Source organism: Panthera tigris, chromosome A1, assembly GCF_018350195.1.
Source record: "Panthera tigris isolate Pti1 chromosome A1, P.tigris_Pti1_mat1.1, whole genome shotgun sequence".
Taxonomy (NCBI): Eukaryota; Metazoa; Chordata; class Mammalia; order Carnivora; family Felidae; genus Panthera; species Panthera tigris.
In genome coordinates, this window is record NC_056660.1 from 106,289,237 (window position 1) to 106,309,511 (window position 20,275).

Consider the following 20,275-nt stretch of genomic DNA (forward strand, 5'->3'; position numbering starts at 1 on the left):
AGGACAGAGAAAGGAACTTCTATTGGTGACCTGTGCTTCTGAGTATATTTAATTTAATCATTTTTAAAGAATCACAAATGTATGCCGGTAAATACAGACAATTTAATATGCATTCCTTCTGCAATTTTACTCTCATATTTTTGTTGCCATTGTTGTTCAAATTAGATGAGACATTTAAGACCTATATCCTAGTGGAGATGTTTCATTAAAACTAGCTTCTGTCTTAATAACTCATTCTATTTGTTAAAAATAAACTGCCTTTGATTTCTTGCCCAGTTTTAAGTCTGTATAATTGAGTCCCATAAAAAGGAGTGTGTAGGTTTCTAAGTAACCCAGATATTTCTCGAATGTCTAGAAATCCACACCCACCCTAGTTACTCTGGTTTTTGAGATTTTATAAGACAAGGTTTGGAGGCAGAGAACTTTTGACAAACACACCTAGAGTGTCTTCGTATTTGTTTTTAAACTCAGGACAACTCAAAGAAAGTATTCTAAGACTCAGCTTATTCAAACAATGGCTTTCCTTTGAAATAAGATAGTCTGCCTCCCTTAAAGGCATAGTAGTCACCTCTGACACGGAGAACGGAAGGTAAAATAACAAAGGAAGTGGGGAACCAATCTCCTGCTGGAATTTAAAAAAAAAAAAAAAACTGATTTGCATTAACTCATTTCTAGGTGACTGGCCTAGTCCAGAGGATGCATATGGCAGGTTAGATCAATCACCCTTGAGACTGATGTGAAAGGTTTGATGTGGCCAAGGAAGAAGTGTGGAAAAGGGACTGGGTACCATGTAGATCTGTAACAAAGGAAGCAAGCATATTTAAGGTTAAATTTCCCCTCAAAGACAGAAATAACAAAACGATATATTTTTTAATGTACAAAAGGGTAAGAGACAAAATAATCTCACTTTATCTGTGATCTTTAGCATACAATATTAATGTCAATCCCTTTAATCCCACCCTTGTTTTAGGAGAGAGAGGGGGAGGGAGAGAGAGAGTGTGTGTGTGTGTGTGTGTGTGTGTGTGTGTGAGCAAGAGAAGGGGAGGGGAGGAAAATTGATAGCAATGATGAATGGGAAGCCGGAAAGATAAGGTGGGATAAGGGGCTCTGAAATGTCAGGGTGTCTACTGTCCCGGGAACCTTTGAAGCACGCTCCATGACGAATTACATTAACTGCAGCCTCAGAAAATTCCTACAGACAAAGATGGATAGACAAATCAAAGGTCTTTGGAAAGCGGGCCACAGCTTTGTGCTCAAGCCTGCAGTAAGTTTTGCTTTGTGTGACGTGAGGATGGGGTGGGGGGCGGCACTAGGCGGTGGGATGGACTGGAAAGGCACTTCTACCTGCACACACCTCAGCGGGGGGGTGAGGGTGGGAGTGGGTGCTGAGCGAGAATGCAAATCGGCCTGTCGGAGTGGCCAATCAGAAGTCAGGTGAGGGAATTTGGGTCCCCACCCCAACTGGGTGTGTCAGCACGTGTGTGGTGTTCTGGGACCTTTGTCCCGCAAAGTCACTCCGGGCGGGCACCCCGTGCTCCCTTTTTCTTGTCAGGTCTGCTTGACTTTTTTCTCCTCCACACCCACCTCGCGAGTCGCGTCTCCTCCTCGTCCCGCCACAAATTCCCTCCCGCGCCTCTCGGGGTAAGAGCTCCCGGCCCGCGCGTGCGGAGCGAAGCACACGCCAGGTTGCTGGGACTGCGGCACCAGCCCCTGGCAGTTCCGCGCGGGTGCAGGCGGCGAGCCACGGCTCCGACACCACGGCGCTCCTGCCCGCGCGGGGCAGTCCTCCGCCTGTCCTGAGGCAGCCCTGCCAGCCTTGCGCCGGCCGGCTCGCTCCTGACTGTGGGTCTATCCTGTGGGGCTCCGGAAACTCTCGCAGCGTCCAGAACACAGAAAATAGACTCATCACCTAATTCGCCAGGGAGCCAAAGCGCTGCGGGGCCGCGGCGCTGCCTGCCCCCGCTCCTCCCCCCCCCGCCCCCCCCCCGCCCGGGCTCGGGCAGCCTCTCGGAGTCACACAGCACCCCCCTCCCACCCCCGGCAGACAAAGGGCCCGGGCAAACTCGCCGCCCGGCCTCCTTGCGCTCCGGGGAGGCGGCGGCGCCCGCGGTGGATCGCGCAAGGAGGCGCGCGCGGGGCAAGGAGCCGCGGCCGCGGGAGCGCGGTCCCGGAAAGAGCCGCGAGATGCGCCTTACTCACATCTGCTGCTGCTGCCTCCTTTACCAGCTGGGGGTCTTGTCGAATGGGATCGTTTCAGGTAAGTTCTCCCGAGACTTTGGGCTTGCTTTCCAACTTCCCCGGCGGAAACCGAGAACGCACGGGCGGGCAGGGCTGGTGCAGCCGGTGCGCGGCGAGCAGGGCTCAGTGGGTAGCAATAAAAAGCGTGCGGGTGCAGTTGAGAGTCACGCTCGCGAGCGAAGTGCACTTCTCGACCTCATTTTAAACATCCTGGCATGGTCAGCCTTCCTCTAATGAGAGGAGAAATCTTTGCAAAGGTACGATTACAGCACCCAGAGGAAAATGGGGAAGTACAGAAATTGATAGCGACGCTTTGCTCTGACATACACTTAAGAAAATAATTTATCTGTGTTGGAGTCTTTGCACTGGGTTACCTTCAACAACCAAGTGCTGTCACCAAACTTTGCTGCCCCACTCCGTCACCCCTCCCCCCATATAATCGTACTTTTATTTTGAAAATGCCGGGGTTTGTAATCTGATCGCAAGGCTTCAGGGGTTGCAAGAGTTTCAGGGGCTAGACGGGTGGTCTCCGGCGCATTAACACGAGAGCCTTGTGTCTGAACCGAGTGTGAGCCTGGGAATGCTTGTGCTACTGGAACCGCGGCACTTTAAGCCCCGCACTTCTCTGTCTGCCCCGCCCGCAGGGCTGCAGTTCACCCCCGACCGCGAGGAGTGGGAAGTCGTGTTTCCTGCACTCTGGCGCCGGGAGCCGGTGGATGCGGCGGGCGGCAGCGGGGGCAGCGCGGACCCGGGCTGGGTGCGCGGCGCTGGGGGCGGCGGAGGCGCCCGAACTCAGGCGGCCGGCAGCTCCCGCGAGGTGCGCTCGGTGGCCCCGGCGCCGCCGGGCGAGCCCGCCGAGGGCCAGTCCGCACCCCGGCCCCGACCTCGGCCGCCGTCGCCGCCAGCGGGCGAGGAGGACGAGGAGTTCGAATCGCAGGAGCTGCCGCGGGGATCCGGCGGGGCTGCCGCCCTGTCCCCGGGCGCCCCGGCCTCGTGGCAGCCGCCGCCCCCACAGCCACCCCCGTCTCCTCCCCCGGCCCAGGAAGCCGAGGCGGACGGTGACGAGGTACTGCTGCGGATCCCGGCCTTCTCCCGGGACCTGTACCTGCTGCTCCGGAGAGATGGCCGCTTCCTGGCGCCGCGCTTCGCGGTGGAGCAGCGGCCGAGTCCGGGCCCCGTCCCGACGCTGGCAGCAGCGGCCCGGCGCCCTCCGGCGCCGCCCGACGCCTCCTGCTTCTACACCGGGGCGGTGCTGCAGCACCCTGGCTCGCTGGCCTCTTTCAGCACCTGTGGAGGTGGCCTGGTAAGCGCTCTTCCTTCCCCAGCTTTCCACTTTCCCGCCACTCCTCCCTCTCCCCTTAGAGACCGGGCTGGTTTGCATGCACCCTGAACTTCATTCACCGTAGTCTGCACCACGCAGTAGTGCCTTCCATTTACCTCCCGCTGAACATCTCCAAGGCATTCAGTGAATCGGAAGGCTAATGGGATGCATTAACAGCCTTCTCCTATATGGTTACACGTTTCTTCCGAACATGGTATCAAACTGCCTCGGGGTAACTCTTCCTGCTGGTTTTGCTGCTTTGTGTTTTCCAAAATAAGCCCACCACGTGGCTTCTTTTAGGAGTTTGGAAGACAACCAGTCTGCTCAGTGTGGAATCTTCTCCATGTTTGCCCCCTCCCACCCCACCACCAGTTCCGCATTTATTATCTCATTTTTTTTTTCATGTCCTTCAAAATTGTCAGAACAGTGTAATCCTCTAGGGAATTACATTCTGACAGCTGTCTAGAATTTAAACACATGCACAGCCACACTGGACACCTGTTCAGTGTTCTGTGAGGGACAGGAGTTGAGAAGTAACTCAAAGATTCAGAGCTGCGGAGTCATCCATGACCTTAGAACCCAGTCAGTATGCAAAGGGTCATGCATGATTCTATGGGTTAACTCTCTTTGTGAGGTTTGCATTTCATTTGGCAGTAGTTGGCTTTCCTGTTGTCCACTCCACAGAAGAAAGTAGTAGGGTTGGGAGCCTTGCCTAGAGGCCTGTTGGAACTGCAAAGTAAAACTCATTTGCTGTATCTGAACAGTAGAGATCATCATTGGATTTTCCCTCCTCTGTCTTGACCCACGTTTTGGGAAAATTGTTACCTCCTGTAAGTTGGCCTTTACTTTGTGGTGAAGTATATATAACATGAAATTTACCATTTTAACCGCTGGTAGATGTACAGTTCACGGGCACTAAGTACATCCACCTTATTATGGGGGCATCACCATTGTGGCATTTATTTACTGGTTTAAGGCAAAACCCACAAGATATTGAAAACACTAATGTGATTTGTGGCTTCATTCTGCCATTTCTAGTGAGCCATTGATGAAGTCCACAAGGACTTGTCTGAAAGCAACCTGCTCATTGGTAGAAAAACCCAATAGTAATGGAGAGCAGAAAATATCAGTGCAATCAAAACCACCCAAAGCCATGAAGTGGAAAAAGATGGTTAAAAATCCAGACAAAATGAAACTGGAAATTTTTACCTATGCCCTCCTAAGGTCTCATAGTCAAATGATGTAAATTGCTGGACAGGGCTGTATTTTACCAGATGCTCATAATGATGAATATTCAAATATGGACATTTGTAGCCATGAGTGAAAAAAGTTGGCATGGAAAAATTACATGAAAAGCTTTTAAAAATGTTTTTTGTGGAACTGATGTTTGAACACTTCACTGGGGGAAACATTTTGTGGGGATTTCATTGTCCACTAGTTTTTGGCTAGAGATTAAATAATTACATATAGAAAGTTCCTGGTGTGGTAGAAGCAATAGGGGATAAAGCATTTCACTGTGTTGAAATGTGGGCTTTTGGTCAGATTTTCCAAATGAGCTATGCCTTCTCTCCATACTTAAGGGAGCAAAGTTAAAATTATGAGTAGGTTTTTCATAGACTGAACAGGAGTTTGACATACCTCCCTGTTTATCATGTTGGACTTTTGCTCACTTTTCCTATTAGCCACATATGTATATGTTCTGAACTGGGAAGTCTTTGTTATTGAGGAAATCTGACGTTGCCAGCAATACAGTATAGCAGTCAGACTTTTGAGTAAAAAGTTAGGCAGATAGCCAAGAAGAGTGCGTTTGTTACTCCAGACTCTACCATGCCAGCCCTTTTTCCCTTATGAGGGTGAATTAGGAAAGAGAGCATAATTTGTTATCTGAGCTCTGACATTGGCTTGTACTCTGACAATTGACAAGTCTTACCTCTCTGGGCTTCAGTGTTCATTAGTAAAATTCGAGGATTGAATGGTTTAATTAAAAACTGGAGGATAGAATTACAATTCTATTAGATGTTAAATGTTTCCTACATCCTACATTGGGGACTTATAGATTAGGAGAAAGACATTATACACAAGTGGTTATGACACAGGTATCCTTGGGACAGTGACATGATGAATCAAATCTTATGCCTGAGGTAAAATCCAGTTTGGGGAGTCAGGGAAGGCTTCCCAAAGCAGACAGAATTTAACAGAGTTTTGAAGCATCAGGAGGCATTACCCAAGTAGTATGGGGCTGAAGAGTGTTTTGGGTAGAGGAGTGATGTTGAAGATTTAAAAGTGCACACTTACCAAAGGAATGAAAATAAGAATCTCCTATGATTAAGGCCAGAAGGTGCAATAAGGGGAAATGATCCTAAAATGTCTGGTGAGGTCAGACCTCAAAAGCCTTGTCTGCTGGAATACGGGCTTTTTCTAACTATTGATTATCAAAGGGCTATGTACTTGCTCTTTTGTATTTCCAGAATTCTGTGATCCTGTAATTCTAATGTGGGGAGTCATGGTGACTTTCTATAGGGGTGAATTATTTATAAATGCAACGGCTTTTCTTTTGCAACAGTTTTTTTTCTTTCCTTCTCAGTAAGTAAAAGCTTTCTGATTATTAGTTGCTTAGAAAAGAGCAGATAACTAAATCTACCTTCCCCCACCTCCTCTCAGCAGCTAGTTTTGCCTTCTGGTGCCTGAACTCAATGCCTTTTGGATTACTACATATTTGAAAAGATCCCAAACTCTCTATCAAAGGAAATAGATCATCAGCTATCCAGGATTGCAAAGTGGTAAACATTTATAAGGTTGGCCAATTCATTCTCCAGATATCAGTCTAACTTGTGCTGTGAAAGGAAAAGTGCTAGAATAGATATTTTGGGTACATGGCTAGGTGATGCCTCTTCAAAGTATTTAATCTTTCTGGATCTCGTTTTTCCTATTTACAAAATGCGCAAATTGTATTTGTTTGTCTAGCAACTGATATATGAAGTATTCTTACTATTTCTGTTTGAAGTGTTCTTACTATTTCTCTTTCCCCTTATTAGTCTCTAATATTGAACAATAATCTTATTTCAGCCATATTAGGCCCCGTAGGTCCATAAATATCATAATACCAAGCAATTAAACATTTATTGAGCGAGTCTTCTGAGCAAAGTATTGTGCAGATACAGAGAATACAAAAAGAAGATGAAGCAGCCTTGATATGTTTCAAGGAGCTCCCAGCCTGGCTTGTCAGTGACAAATGGCAACAGGGGAATACAATAGTTTGAGATAGGTACAAATGTAGGTATGCCCCAAGTACTTTGGTGGTGCTGTGTTATTCCTTTCTTTCCATATCCACAGCATTTGCAAGATACCTGGTTTCGAGTTAGGCACCCAGTAAAAACCACTGAATAAAATGCAGCATGTGTAATACTTTATTTTGTTTTAAATTACAATCTCTAAAAATTAAAATACAAAAAAGCAACAAATTAATTTAAAAAAAATTTTTTAATGTTTATTTATTTTTTAGAGAGAGAGAGAGAGAGCATGAACAGGGGAGGGGCAGGGAGAGAGGAGGAGACACAGAATCCAGGGCAGGCTCCAGGCTCTGAGCTATCAGCACAGAGCCTGACGCAGGGCTCAAACTCACGAACTGCAAGATCATGACCTGAGCCAAAGTCAGACACTCAACGGACTGAGCCACCCAGGCATCCCCAAATTAATTTTTATGAAAGAGTGCAACAATGATGTTGGCTCAAAATTAACACATTGTGGTTTGTTTGTTTTTTAAAGCACACCTAAGGAGGTGTGCTAAACTAAACTAGATCGGTACACAACTTGCCTATGGTTCCCTTTAAATGGACTATGGAAATGATTATCACTAATATTGGGATTATTCTTCCAGGATTATAAAGAGTGACTACTAAAACTGTATGCACTTAATTTTTAAGTTTTATACAGTAATTGTTTTGATTAGGTCTTTATACAGAATCTGCTGCCCTGTATAAATTCAATTTTTTTTGGCAGTTTATGCCTTTTTTTTTTTAATCCCACACTATCTGATGCCACAGCAAGTTATGAACAGAAATATTTTAGGGTATCCATTTCGGCCAAGACACTTTATTGGGTACCAGTACTAAGGCAGGAGGAGAGAGTGTAAGGGGAGGGTCCGGGGAATGCTCGTGCAGAAGGGAAACTGGGAAGACGAAATGGAATCGACATCCAAATGAAAAAAGTAAAGATTGCAGATTGACCTCACACATCTATCTTCTTTGTTCAAGCCAAATCTTAGGAATGACAGAAATGATCTTCTAAATAAATCTAAAGCATTATTATAAAAAAATGCCATTAGACGTGCTGACTATCTCTTGGAAGACTGACAACAGTGTGGACTGGATTGATGGAACACACAGAGACATTAGGAAACATCTGTGAATGGTGGGGGTTCTAACAGAACTGCGGGAACACAGGGAACAGAAGTGGCACTGGATTTTTTTCATGTCCGGTTATGACAATCCATGGAAGCCAAATGTGTGTGCCTACACAAGGTCAGAGAGGGTAAAGGCAGAGCCTTCCTGGGCATGCTGGTGACACCAGAGGACACAGGGTCTCCTCCTCCATAGATGATCTGTTGGCACCCTGCATCCAGCAGAACGTCTCACCTCTTTTGGCAAATAACTGGAGGAGTCACAACAGATAGGACAGCAGGGAAACCAAAAACATACGAGCTGACACCCAAGAATCTAAGAAAATGAACCATATAAAGGAGAGTCCTCAAACTCTGGCAAGTTAATACACGAGGCAACAAAATTAATAGAATAAATAAGTGGGACGCCTGGATGGCTCAGTTGATTAAGCGTCCGACATCGGCTCAGGTCATAATATCATGGGTTGTGAGTTCGAGCCCCACGTCAGTCTTTATGCCGATATTGGAATCTGTACTCTGCTTGGAATTCTGTGTCTCCCTCTGTCTCTGCCCCTCCCCCGCTCACACACTGTCTCTCTCTCTCTCTCTCTCAAAAATAAACATTAAAAAAAAACTTAAAAAAAAAAGAATAGGTAAGATACTTTAATGGAAGTATAAGAATGGATATATATTCGTGGAAAAAGTAAATTTAAAACATACAGCAACAGCTGCTATCCAGAATAAATGATTAGATACAATGGATCTAAAAATAAGTGGTCATTAGAATTAAAAACTCCATGCGTGAATTGACAAGTAAATTTCTAACCTAGAAAATCAAGCCCAGAAATTATCCCAGAACATAATATAAATGTTCAATCAAATGGGTCCACAATATGAAAGAAAAGTTGTGAGCCATGAATCATAGATCTAGATGCTTCAAATTTAATAGCAGTTAACTTTTAAAAATAAGTGAAAGGGTGGGATTTTTTTGTGTGTGAATGTACTATAATTTTTTTCACCAATGTTCTGTTGTTTCCAATTTTTCATTTTTATAAGTAAGTCCATGTTTATCATTGGATAAACTTTGCACACATATCTGATTCTTTACTTCTACCCATTTAAAGGATAGAATTTTTTAAATGAATGCAAAGTACCCTAAACATTTTATTCTAATTTAAATCACACACACACACACACACACACACACACATATGTGTGTGTGTGTATATATATATATATATATATACACACACACATACATATATATATATATATACATACACACACACATATGTGTATATATATATATATATATATATATATATATATATTTATATTTATCAGCCAAGCTTTGGATGTGAGGCCAGATACTTTGAATGTAGGTCAGATAACTGGTATTCCAGGTGAGCCTTACTCAGCATGCATGCAAACCAATTCCCAATATAGGTTTGTATATTTGGAAGAAAAACTGAAGACAAATTCAACTTAATTTTTGTGCAGAATCCTGGACTTCTAAATGTTTCAGATCTTTTACAATTGTTTCATCCCAAATAAAATTAGAGCAGTTTTCTTTTAGCGACTTACCTTTCTCAAGTTTTTCCAAAATTTTCATGGAAGCAAAGACGCCTTTACACTCCTATTTCACTGCTAAATATTTAGTGTTCGATTAGATTACATGATTACAAAATGTTGTACCTATGTGAGTTCAAACAGATGCAGCTGATTCTTGGTAAACATCCAGGCTGATTGGTGGAAATAATTGCATGCAGCAAGACAAGGGAGGAATCTACTAGCTTTGCACATTCTGCATGTGGCATGCCTCAGTGATCATATTTTCTAGATGGCGTGTAGACTGTTATTTAATTCAATGATTCGAGTTGATTTGCTGATGTAACCAATAATGGTTAGGTAGAGGTTAGCAGAGTTTGTTTTTTTTTTTCTTTTGTATCATAATCTCATTTCCAGTGATACAGGAAGACATGCACCTTCAGATAGAAGGATGCATCACCAAGCTCAGAGACGCATAAGTAGAGACCCATACCTAGACACATTGTGGGAGAATATTACAAAGTCAAAGAGAAAATTCTACAAGCTTAATACAGGAATGATGGTCTATAATGGAATGAATGTCACATGGACGCCAGAGGATCATGAGTTGAGTGTTTCAGAGTTCTGAGGAAATGTGATTTTGAATCCTGTACTCAGCCAAACTACCATTCAACTGTTTTTCAAGTTCTTATTTAAATTCCAGGTAGTTAACATCCAGTGTATCATTACTTTCAGGTGTAGAATTTAGTGATTCATCACTTACATACAACACCCAGTGCTCATCCCAATTGCCTCCTTAATTCCCATCACCTATTTTACCCATCCCCACCCTCCCACCTTCCCTCTGGTAACCATGTTTGTTCTCAGTAGTTAAGAGCCAAACTACCATTCAAACCTAAAGGCAAAATGTAATCATTTTCAAAATTATAACGATTCAAACTTTACCAAACAGAACCTCCAAAAAGATATGCAATGAAGTCTTCTCCCAACACCTTTTCTCCATTTTTTACTATATTCCTTCCTAGATGTAGGTAGGGTTATTTGTTTCCACTGTAGGATCTAGAAGCAGTTGATGCATAAGCAAATAAATATGTATATATCAATTTATAGCTTTTAAGTCTACATTATTGATACACATACACATGCGTGCACAGAGAGATTCCTCTTTCTTTTTTGGGTAGTTTCATTTTGTGTGATTGCAAGTACATTCCATAATGTATTTAGTCAGTTTGGTGTTGATGAACATTTGATTGATTCTAATGTTTTCCTATTGTGAACAGTGCTAAATAAGTAAGACTCTGTAGAAATGCCATTTTGCCTATGTAATGTAACTCTTTGTCAAAGGGCATGGATATTGGTAATTTGGGGTGATGTTGCCTGATTGTACCCCACAGAGGTGGTACTACTTTATATTCTCAGGCCAGCAGAATATGAGAGTATATATTTCCCCTGTGCTTTTGCTGGTATGGGTGTTACTAAAGATATTAATATTTGTGAAATCTAATAGGAATATTATCTGAATATAGATTTAATCGATAGTTTTTGTGTATTTTTGGTGAGGCTGCGCATGTTTTCATATTTTTATTCTTCTTTTCCTATAAATGTGCTGTTCATATCTTGTACTAACTTTTTAAAAGTTTAATTGATTTATTTTGAGAGAGAGAGAGAACATGAGTGGGAAAGGGGCAGAGAATCCCAAGGAGGCTCCGCACTGTGAGCGCAGAGCTGGACGTGGGGCTTGAACTCACAAACCAGGAGATCGTGATCTGAGACAAAACCGAGAGTTGGACACTTAACTGACTGAGCTACTCAGGCATCCCTTCTGTTCATTTTTCTATTAGAGTTTTAGTCTTTTTCATTTCTAATTCCAGAGTTCTTTTTGTATTAGTGTTTTGAAAAGATAAATGTTAATAATAAAATAATACATGCTGAGTATAGAAAGTTTAGAAAATATACAAAATATATTATCTGTTAACTTACCATCCATAAATAGTCACTTTTTAGTGTATATGCAAAAGAGGAAACATAAATATCAAGTAAACATTCACAATTATTTTCAAATTTATTGGTAAGCTAGTAAAAGCAAATTTCCTCAAACATCATTTCTGGTTCATTAGATTGGCACAAATTATGCAAACTAATAATATCCAGGGCCGATGCTTGGGGAACACCTTATCTTATACATTGTAGGAGAGCTAATTGTTAGAGCCTTTTGTATTGTATGTACTTAAATTTTAAATGTGCTTACCCTTCTTTTCAGGAATATTCATATGTGTGCAGAAGATTTACATATAAGCCTACTCATTGCAGTGTTGTTTATAAGAGCAGAACATTAAAAGTATTCATTGTTAGTGGGCTAGTTACATCTATATATTGTGCTGAATGCCCAGAGACCATAAAGAGAAAAGAAATAATTCCTTTCTTCAATGTATTCACAGTCTTAAAGGAGCTGTTTCTCTGCCTCAACTTCTTGACTTCCCTGGGTCCATCACAGTTCTCTGATTTAGGAAGTGTTCAGTGTCTTTATTAACTTGAAGAACGCATCTCTTTAAGGCATTCTGTATGGTCTCTGGTTCACAATTCAGAATGGCGTGGATGATGATGGTTCTGCCAGTAGTGATGCATGAGAGAAGCTTCTGTGTGTAGAGTGTGCAGATGCTCCATTCTTATTTAAGGAAACGATACAGTGAATTCAAATAAAAAAATTCTAAAAAGAATCATTACACTGATGCATTGACATTGTACATTAAAGGTCAATAAATTCTTTAATCCCGTATTAATGTTTGTCTTAATATCTGGAGAGAAGTCAGGCATGGACCAATTTTATGAGAAGAAATTTTGCTTAATAATATTTGCTTATTAAATATTAATATTATGTATTTATTTGAAATTTATTAGCTGACTTATGATATACTTTTTTAAATTCAGGAAGTTCTTTACGGGAGCCTTTAGCTATTTTCATGCAACCCTAAATCAGCACATTTTTATTGAGCTCATGCACAATTCAATTGAGTGTTTCTGCTTACTTGCAATTACATTTTTACCCTGGATGGTTTTATGGGTTTCTGTTTACCAAGTAAAGAATAATGAGAGGAGTTCCAAGTTCCTGATTGACAGGAAGTACCTTGAAGTTAGGAAAGTGATCTTGACCTATTTTGAGGCAGTGGGACAAACCAGTAGTCCCTCTTGGATTATGATTTGGGGGGTTTCCTGAAAGGAAATTTTGAGATTCCCTTAGCTAAGTGAGGACCATAACTTGTTTCAGAGTGCATTTAGGGTGCAGCCATGGCGAGCACATCATCTTGTCTCCATCTCATCTTTATTCTCGTGCCAAGCCCTAGACTGAGAGAAGTGAGAAAATGGGAACTAAGCCATTTTAATGCTACCCAGATATTTGTGCAGAATTATTGCATGACGGTGTTGAGATGGCCCTCGGGGGTTAGAGAGTTTTGTAACTTGACTTTTCCAACAAGAGAAACTCCATTTCATTTCATAATTAATGTGCACATATCTGTAATAAATTATTAACTGTTTAGGCTTTCATTCAGAGGAGCAGGGAGGGAATGGAGCTGATGAGCCCAGGCCAGTTTTGGCATTATTTAACATCTTCTTTCCTGTTGCTTTCCAGTAAAAAAAAAAAAACAAAAACCTCAGCATTTGTTTTTTCTTCACAAGCACATAAAGATGTTTTGCCCCAGGATTCATTCTTTCTTTCTTTCTTTCTTTCTTTCTTTCTTTCTTTCTTTCTTTCTTTCTTTCTTTTCCCCTTACTTCTCCCTGGCTTCATTTAAAATACATGACTACTAATAAATAACTAAACTAAACTAAAATATAATAGAATAAAATACATAACCACTTACTGCAGTGAGCCTACGTCACTGTCTCTTTGCTCACACTTCTCGGTGCTCTCTTTCTTTCTTTCTAAATTTTTTTTAATGTTTATTTATTTCTGAGACAGAGACAGAGCATGAGTGGGGGAGGGACAGAGAGAGAGGGGGACACAGAATCCGAAGCAGGCTCCAGGCTCTGAGCTGTCAGCACAGAGCCTGACGCGGGGCTCGAACTCACAGACTGCAAGATCATGACCTGAGCCGAAGCCTGACACTGAACCGACTGAGCCACCCAGGCGCCCCTCGGTGCTCTCTTTCTTAAAGCCTAGTGTGCAGATAGCTTTATCAAAATCATGGTAGTGGGAGTGAGACTGAGGGAGTTGGGAATTCTCCATTTATATCAGAATCCCATACTGGGCCTCAAACTCAAGAAATGCATTTTAAAAGAATCCAACGTAATTCTTGTGCAAGCTAGTATTTGAGGGCAGCCATTCGAATTTTAAGTGCTTTGAAAACTCCAGCACTCAGGATCTTTAATGACTAGATTTACATCCACCAAACTTTACACCCTAGGTGTCTTGAATGAATTTTAATACTCTTTGGTAGCTCTTATAGTGAACTTGGATACCTTCTGTCCTTCCCTTTAATATCCTCCTAGGAACCCACTCAGATGCCATTGAGCTGGAAAGGATTTTATGGATTTCAAATCGTTATTAAACAAGCTATAAATGTGAACTAGTTGGGAGGGGGTATAATGGGACCTTTATGCCAGGATGAATGTTTTCCTACTCTTTAGGTGAAAAAGTATACAGAACCTGAAACCTGTTTCCCATTCCAGAATTTGGAAGTCAACAAAGGCTAAATTACTACAAACTGTCATCAACAGTTTTCTGGGCAATCTAGTAGGACACTTACCCCACATGTTTTACAATACTTATTGTAATGAAATAAAGTTTATCAGCAACGAAGGAAGAAACATTCCTTCATACTGAAAGGGGCCTCCCTTGGCAGCAAGTTTAGATGTGGATACGTGAAGGCTGAGGCTCATTGTAGAGGAATATTAGAAAATCATTGAGAAAATTATAAACTTTTTGTGAGGTTACCTACCCTAGAATCGCAATGTAGTGTGGTCAGGTTAAGAGGACCTTGGAGATGTGTAAGGATCAAAGGGTAAGCTATCTCAAATGGCAGAAATAAAATGACAAGTCTTATCTACTTGTTCACATTCTGTGAATTGGGATGTCAAGAGTACTGTAAAACTCATTAGAATTTGCAGTCAAAACACATTAACCTGCTAAGAGGAATAGCCAGGCAGATAATTGTGTCAACTAATCTGATAGGTGCAAATGGTGTATTTTCCTTATTACTTGGCTTCGAATGTATATAAGTAACATGTGATAGCTACATTTTCATGATAAAAGTATTATATTATCAGCAAATATTTTAGTGTGCCCAGTTTATAGACAGGCAGGTCAGTTATTGAGCGAGGAACTTACCTGTATAATTAGCATAGGGTCTTTGTGTTGTTTGCTGACTCTGGTTGTATGCTTGCAGATACAATAAATAGCGTTTCAATATTTTATAATAAGAAAATAGAAAGTTTGAGCCATTTATTATGGAACTAACAGTTATGCATAAATATAACTAACAAAGTATAATGTCTGAGTGATTCACTGGGGAGATATCTGTTAATAAATTGAATTTAGTGTCCTGTTTTGTCTACTAATGTAGATACTTCCTGTGTCTCTGTAGATCTCCATCCAATTAGAATTTTGTCAGTTCAAAATATGTGGTTCTAATTAGTAATGTTTTAAAAAGTATTAAATTGGTATCTTTTTTTAAAATTTATTTACTTTGAGAGAGAGCACATGCATGCACACACAAGTCGAGGAGAGACAGAGAGGGAGAGAGAGAATCCCAAGCAGGCTCCATGCTGTCAGTGCAAATTGTGATGAGGGGATCCATCCCACAAATCTGTGAGATTGTAATCTGAGCCAAAATTAAGAGCAGGGCACTTAACCGACTGAGCTACCCAGGCACCTACAATCAGTGTCTAGGTTGGAAGTTCCTATATAAGAATTTTTCTAAGTAGAATCTAATTGTTTGTCATTAGTGAGATAGATTCGTGAATGTGCCAAGCTGATTTTTCTAGGGTAAATCCTTATTTGTAATGTAACATAAAGGACATTGTGAATGTTTTTTTTTTTCTCCTATTATCTTTTTTCTGGTATGACTTATATACCCTAAAATTCATTCAAATGTACAATGCAGTGACTTCAAGTACATTCACAGAATTGTGCAGCCATCACTGCTCTCCAGTTTTAGAACATTTCCATCACCCCTTTCACTCCTACACATTTGTGGTCACTCTGTTCCTACCCCCAGTCTCAGGCAACCACTAATCTAATTTCTGTTTCAATACATTGCCTTTACATTTCATATACATGAAAACATATAAAATTCAGTCTCGTGTCTAACTTATTAAACTTTGTGTAATGTTTTTGAAGCTTATCTGTGTGGTCTCATGAATCAGTAGTTCATTTTTTTTTCTTGCTGAATAATAAGCCATTGTTGATATAACACCGCATTTTGTTTATCCGTTCATAAGTTGTGGACGTTTGGATTGTTTCCACTCTTTCACTATTATGGATAATAGTTAATATGAACAGTCATTGTGTAGATATATATATATATATATATATATATATATATATATATACATGTATATATATATATATATATATTCATTCCCAAAGATAGACATCTAGGAGTGGAATTGCTAGGTCATATGGTAAATTTACATTTAATATTTTTGGAATTGGGCAAATTCTTTTAGAAAGTATTGCATCACTTTGCATTCCCATCAGCAACGTATTAGGATTCCAGTTTGTCCACATCCTTAACAACACTTATTATTGTCTGTTTATGATTATAACTAATCATGTGGCTCCACAGTGGGATCTTTTTGTGGTTTTGATTTGCATTTATCTGGTGCCAGTGTTGAGTATCTTTTCATGTGCTGTCCCGTAGCCATTCATAAATCATCTTTGGTGAAATGTTTACTCTGATCTTTTGAGTATTTTAAATTAGATTTTTAAAAAATCTTTCTAGTATTTGGTTTTAAGAGTTCTTTATATACTTGGGTATAAATCTTTTGTCAGACATATGATTTGCTAATGTTTTCTTCCAGTCTGTGTGTTTCTGATCAGTTTTTTAATGGTGTCTTCTAAAGCTAATCTTTATACATTTTGAAAAAAAAAATCCAGTATCGTTTTTTTCTTCATCAAATGTACTTTGGCTTTGGTGTATAATAACTCTGTGTCTAACTCAAAGTTGCCTAGTCTTTCTCCCATAGCTTGCTTAGGTGTTCTTCCATACTTTTGGTTTTCATATTTAGGTCTGTGACTTACTTTGAGTTAGTTTTTCTGTATGGTGTGAGGTCAGGGGTTCAAATTAATCTCTTTGCGTGTATATATCCAATTTTCTCTCCACACCATATACTGGAAAGATTATTCTTTTCTCATGAAATGCCATAGGAATTTTTGTCAAAAGTCAACCATAAATGCAAGTTTACATTTGAATTGTTAATACTGTTTGTTATATATATGTTTATCCTTATCTCTCTCTCTCTTTCTATCAATGTTTATTCTTATGTCAATAGCATACAGTCTTGATTTATGTAACTTTATAATATGTTTTGAATTTGGGAACTTTAAGTTTGATTTCTTTTTAAAAAAATGTTTTGCCTATTCTCTTTCCTTTGCATTTCTATACAAATTTTAGCATGAGATTGTAATTTGTCAATGTAGAGTCTGCTGGATCTTTGATAGGAATTGTATTTAAAGATCGATTTGGGGAGCATTTCCATCTTAAACAACACAAAAGTTTTTTTGCTATCTGGAAATTATTATTATGAGAACAATCATTAGGGGAGGTTTTTGAACACCACGTTGACTGATAAAGAACAGAATTAGCTACTGATAGCCCATATTATAGTGCACAATATTTAAAATTAATAAGGATTGATGGGAGCAAGGAAAGCCAGTCATTTGGAGTTATACGAGTAGGGTATACAAAATAGAAGATTTTACGGTTCATGTCTTTGGACGAGTAGGGTGTGAATCTAGGTATTGTACTCCAGGACTGCTTCCTATATTCCACTGCTGTGAAAAAGACAAAAGTTGTTAGGGTCAGGGTTCAAATAAACAAATAAATCCAAACAAACCTACGAAATCTAAACCATCCTTTTCAGGAAGTAGGTTTCAGTCACAAACACTCAGAGTTATTCCCTAAATGTAAACTTATATCCAAAATATTGTATGTTTATTTAAACAGAGCCAAGATTTCCAGTATATGGCCTTTTATTAAAAACCAAAGCAGTATGCTTTCTCTGATAATCTGAGTGTAGACAGATGTCTTCCAGCTATAGGAATCATGAGTGAGAAAGTGTTAGGATAATAAATGCCCTTAGATAGTTAATGTATTTGTCATTAATTTAATAATGATATAAAAAAGCCTACGAAAAGATAGAAATACTATATTTAGTTAATTCCAATAGATAATTTTTCACATTTTAGCAGCTGTCACATAGGGGTGTATCAGAAAACTGACAGCATCTTAGAATTGATGAAATTTAATATGAAAGCAAATGTGGACTTGGGGTCATTTTAGGAAGTGAACATTTATGAATGTCTAGTTGCAGCAGTTTTCCAGAAGAAAAACTGGCTCATGAAATAAAAGGTAGTGATATCCAAATAGTTCTATTTAAATCTTTGCTGTTGAATAATAATGTAGGGAGATGTACATAGGAAATCTTTACGGTGTTTTTTTAATGTGCTTAAATTTCTTCTGCTTAATTTGACTATGTATCAGGATTAAACCAAATTTTCATCCATGTAAACCTTAAATCTTAGCTTTAAGGAATACAATGATGGCCCAAGAATTCTGGTGGAATAGATGCTTTGGAGTGGCCAGTGGAAAATGGACAAGACATATTTACAAATACCGCTTGAAATCTGGGTCCAAATTTAAGCTGGTAGAATGGTAAATTAAAGAAATATGTTTCCTACTAATTTAATTCCCATGATTGCTTATTTTGCATTTTCAGTTCTTTCTCCTTGTCAGGCGTCAAGAGTTTACATAATCTGTGTGAATTGACACAACCTTCCTTGGAGGGAGGGAGAGTCATGAAGGGGGTCAGTGGCTGGAAAGATGAAAGAGGAGAAGCAAACCCACCAGTGCATATTTAGAGTGTGTTTTAAGCTTAAGAATGTGGAAACCCGTTACTTCTATTTGAAATGCTTTTGGAATAACATGCTAAAGCATCCCCGGGGACAGTCCAGCGCTGCACATTAATATGGTTTAAGAGAGCTCCAAAGTATTTGCCTATAGTTAGCTCAGTTGTAGTATTTTAGTAAGTGTTCTAATAACTTGGCTGCTCTTGACCTTGGCTGTGGAGTCTCCACAAGTGTACAGTGTCCAATTTTTGGGTGCGTGGTCACATGGTCTTACGTGTTTTGAACCTATTAATAACTCACCATAGGCTTGTAAGAGAATACATCAGACTCTATATTGGAACTGCATAATCAACTGTCTGCTTAATCCTTCTCTCACTTCTTTCCATTACCTATTCGTCCAGAAGATACACATTAAGTTCTGTTCAGTGCTTATATACCCTCCTATTCCTGTAATTCTGAAATGGATTTTATAATAAATTGATCTTGGAGACTTCAAAAGTATACAATCTAAGTGGAAGAGAAAACAATGGAAGACCACCAGAGTATTGTAAATGGTTTTTACTGTGATAATAACATAGGTTTTTATAGTACTTTACAGTTTATAAACTGTATTTACAAAATCGTTTTTTTTTTTAATTTATTTTGAGAGAAAGAGAGAGCATGCATGCGTGCAAGCAGGGGAGGTGCAAAGGGAGAGAGAATCCCAAGCACGCTCCAGTGAGGAGCCCAATGTGGGACTCAGTCTCACTAACTGAACCCTGAGATCACAACCTGAACCAAAATCAAGAGTTGGATGCTTAACTGAGTATGCCACCCAGGTGCCCCTACAAAATCTTTTGATTGTGGTATGTGTACACATTTTTAGAAAAGAAGTGACCTGCTGAAACAAATGCATAGGTGTGAATAGCTTTCTGTGCTAGGGCAGTGGGATATAAGAAACATATCCACGAGAAATGGAAGACGTACTGGACTTTTCCACTAATCCTACCTACAAGGGCAGTAAACAAGTGTTGCCTCCGTCTTTTTTTTTTTTTTTTTTTTTTTTAATCAAACCAATCAAGAAAAATCAGTGAATAGAATTCTGTTTGCATCAGTTTTTAGAAAGAAAGACCTGAGGCCCAGTATATCATAGCTGTACTTACTGAACACTACTATATGCTATACTCATAAGCATCCTGCCATAGGTATGGCTGATTTCATAGAAACCCACTGAGATGCATACTCTCACATGATTTTATAGATAAGGATGCTGAAGCTCATGGATATTGTGTAAATCATGCACATCAGGCAGCTGGTAAGCCTGGAAGGTGAAATTCAAAGTCACATCTCTTTGAGTTTGTGTGTGTGTGTGATGAAATTATTTTGTAGCTTCTGTTTTATTTATCAGAGGCATGTAACATTCACATTGTTAATTCTTTGATCCAAGTTATAGGGTGGAGATTGACATGGAGGAGATATAAAAATAGAATTTGATGTGGTAGAAATGACTGATTTTTATTTTTATTATTTAAAAAAAAATTTAATGTTTATTTATTTTTGAGAAGAGGGACACAGAGGATGAGTGGGGGAGGAGAGAGAAAGAGGGAGACACAGAATCTGAAACAGGCTCCAGGCTCTGAGCTGTTAGCACAGAGCCTGATGCGGGGCTCGAACTCACGGACCGCAAGATCATGACCTGAGCTGAAGTGGGATGCTTAACTGACTGAGCCACCCAAGCGCCCCT

At 40.2% G+C, this 20,275-nt stretch overlaps 1 protein-coding gene across 1 annotated transcript in view; it reads left to right on the top strand.

Moving 5' to 3' along the window:
- Positions 1-2,175: 2,175 nt before the first annotated feature.
- Positions 2,176-20,275, top strand: part of ADAMTS19 (ADAM metallopeptidase with thrombospondin type 1 motif 19) — a 236,229-nt gene continuing 218,129 nt past the window's right edge. Inside the window, exons 1-2 of the mRNA XM_042958856.1 lie at positions 2,176-2,257; positions 2,883-3,541. Coding sequence (XP_042814790.1) covers positions 2,185-2,257; positions 2,883-3,541 — 732 coding nt within the window. The 5' untranslated portion in view covers positions 2,176-2,184. The remainder of the gene's footprint in view (positions 2,258-2,882; positions 3,542-20,275) is intronic.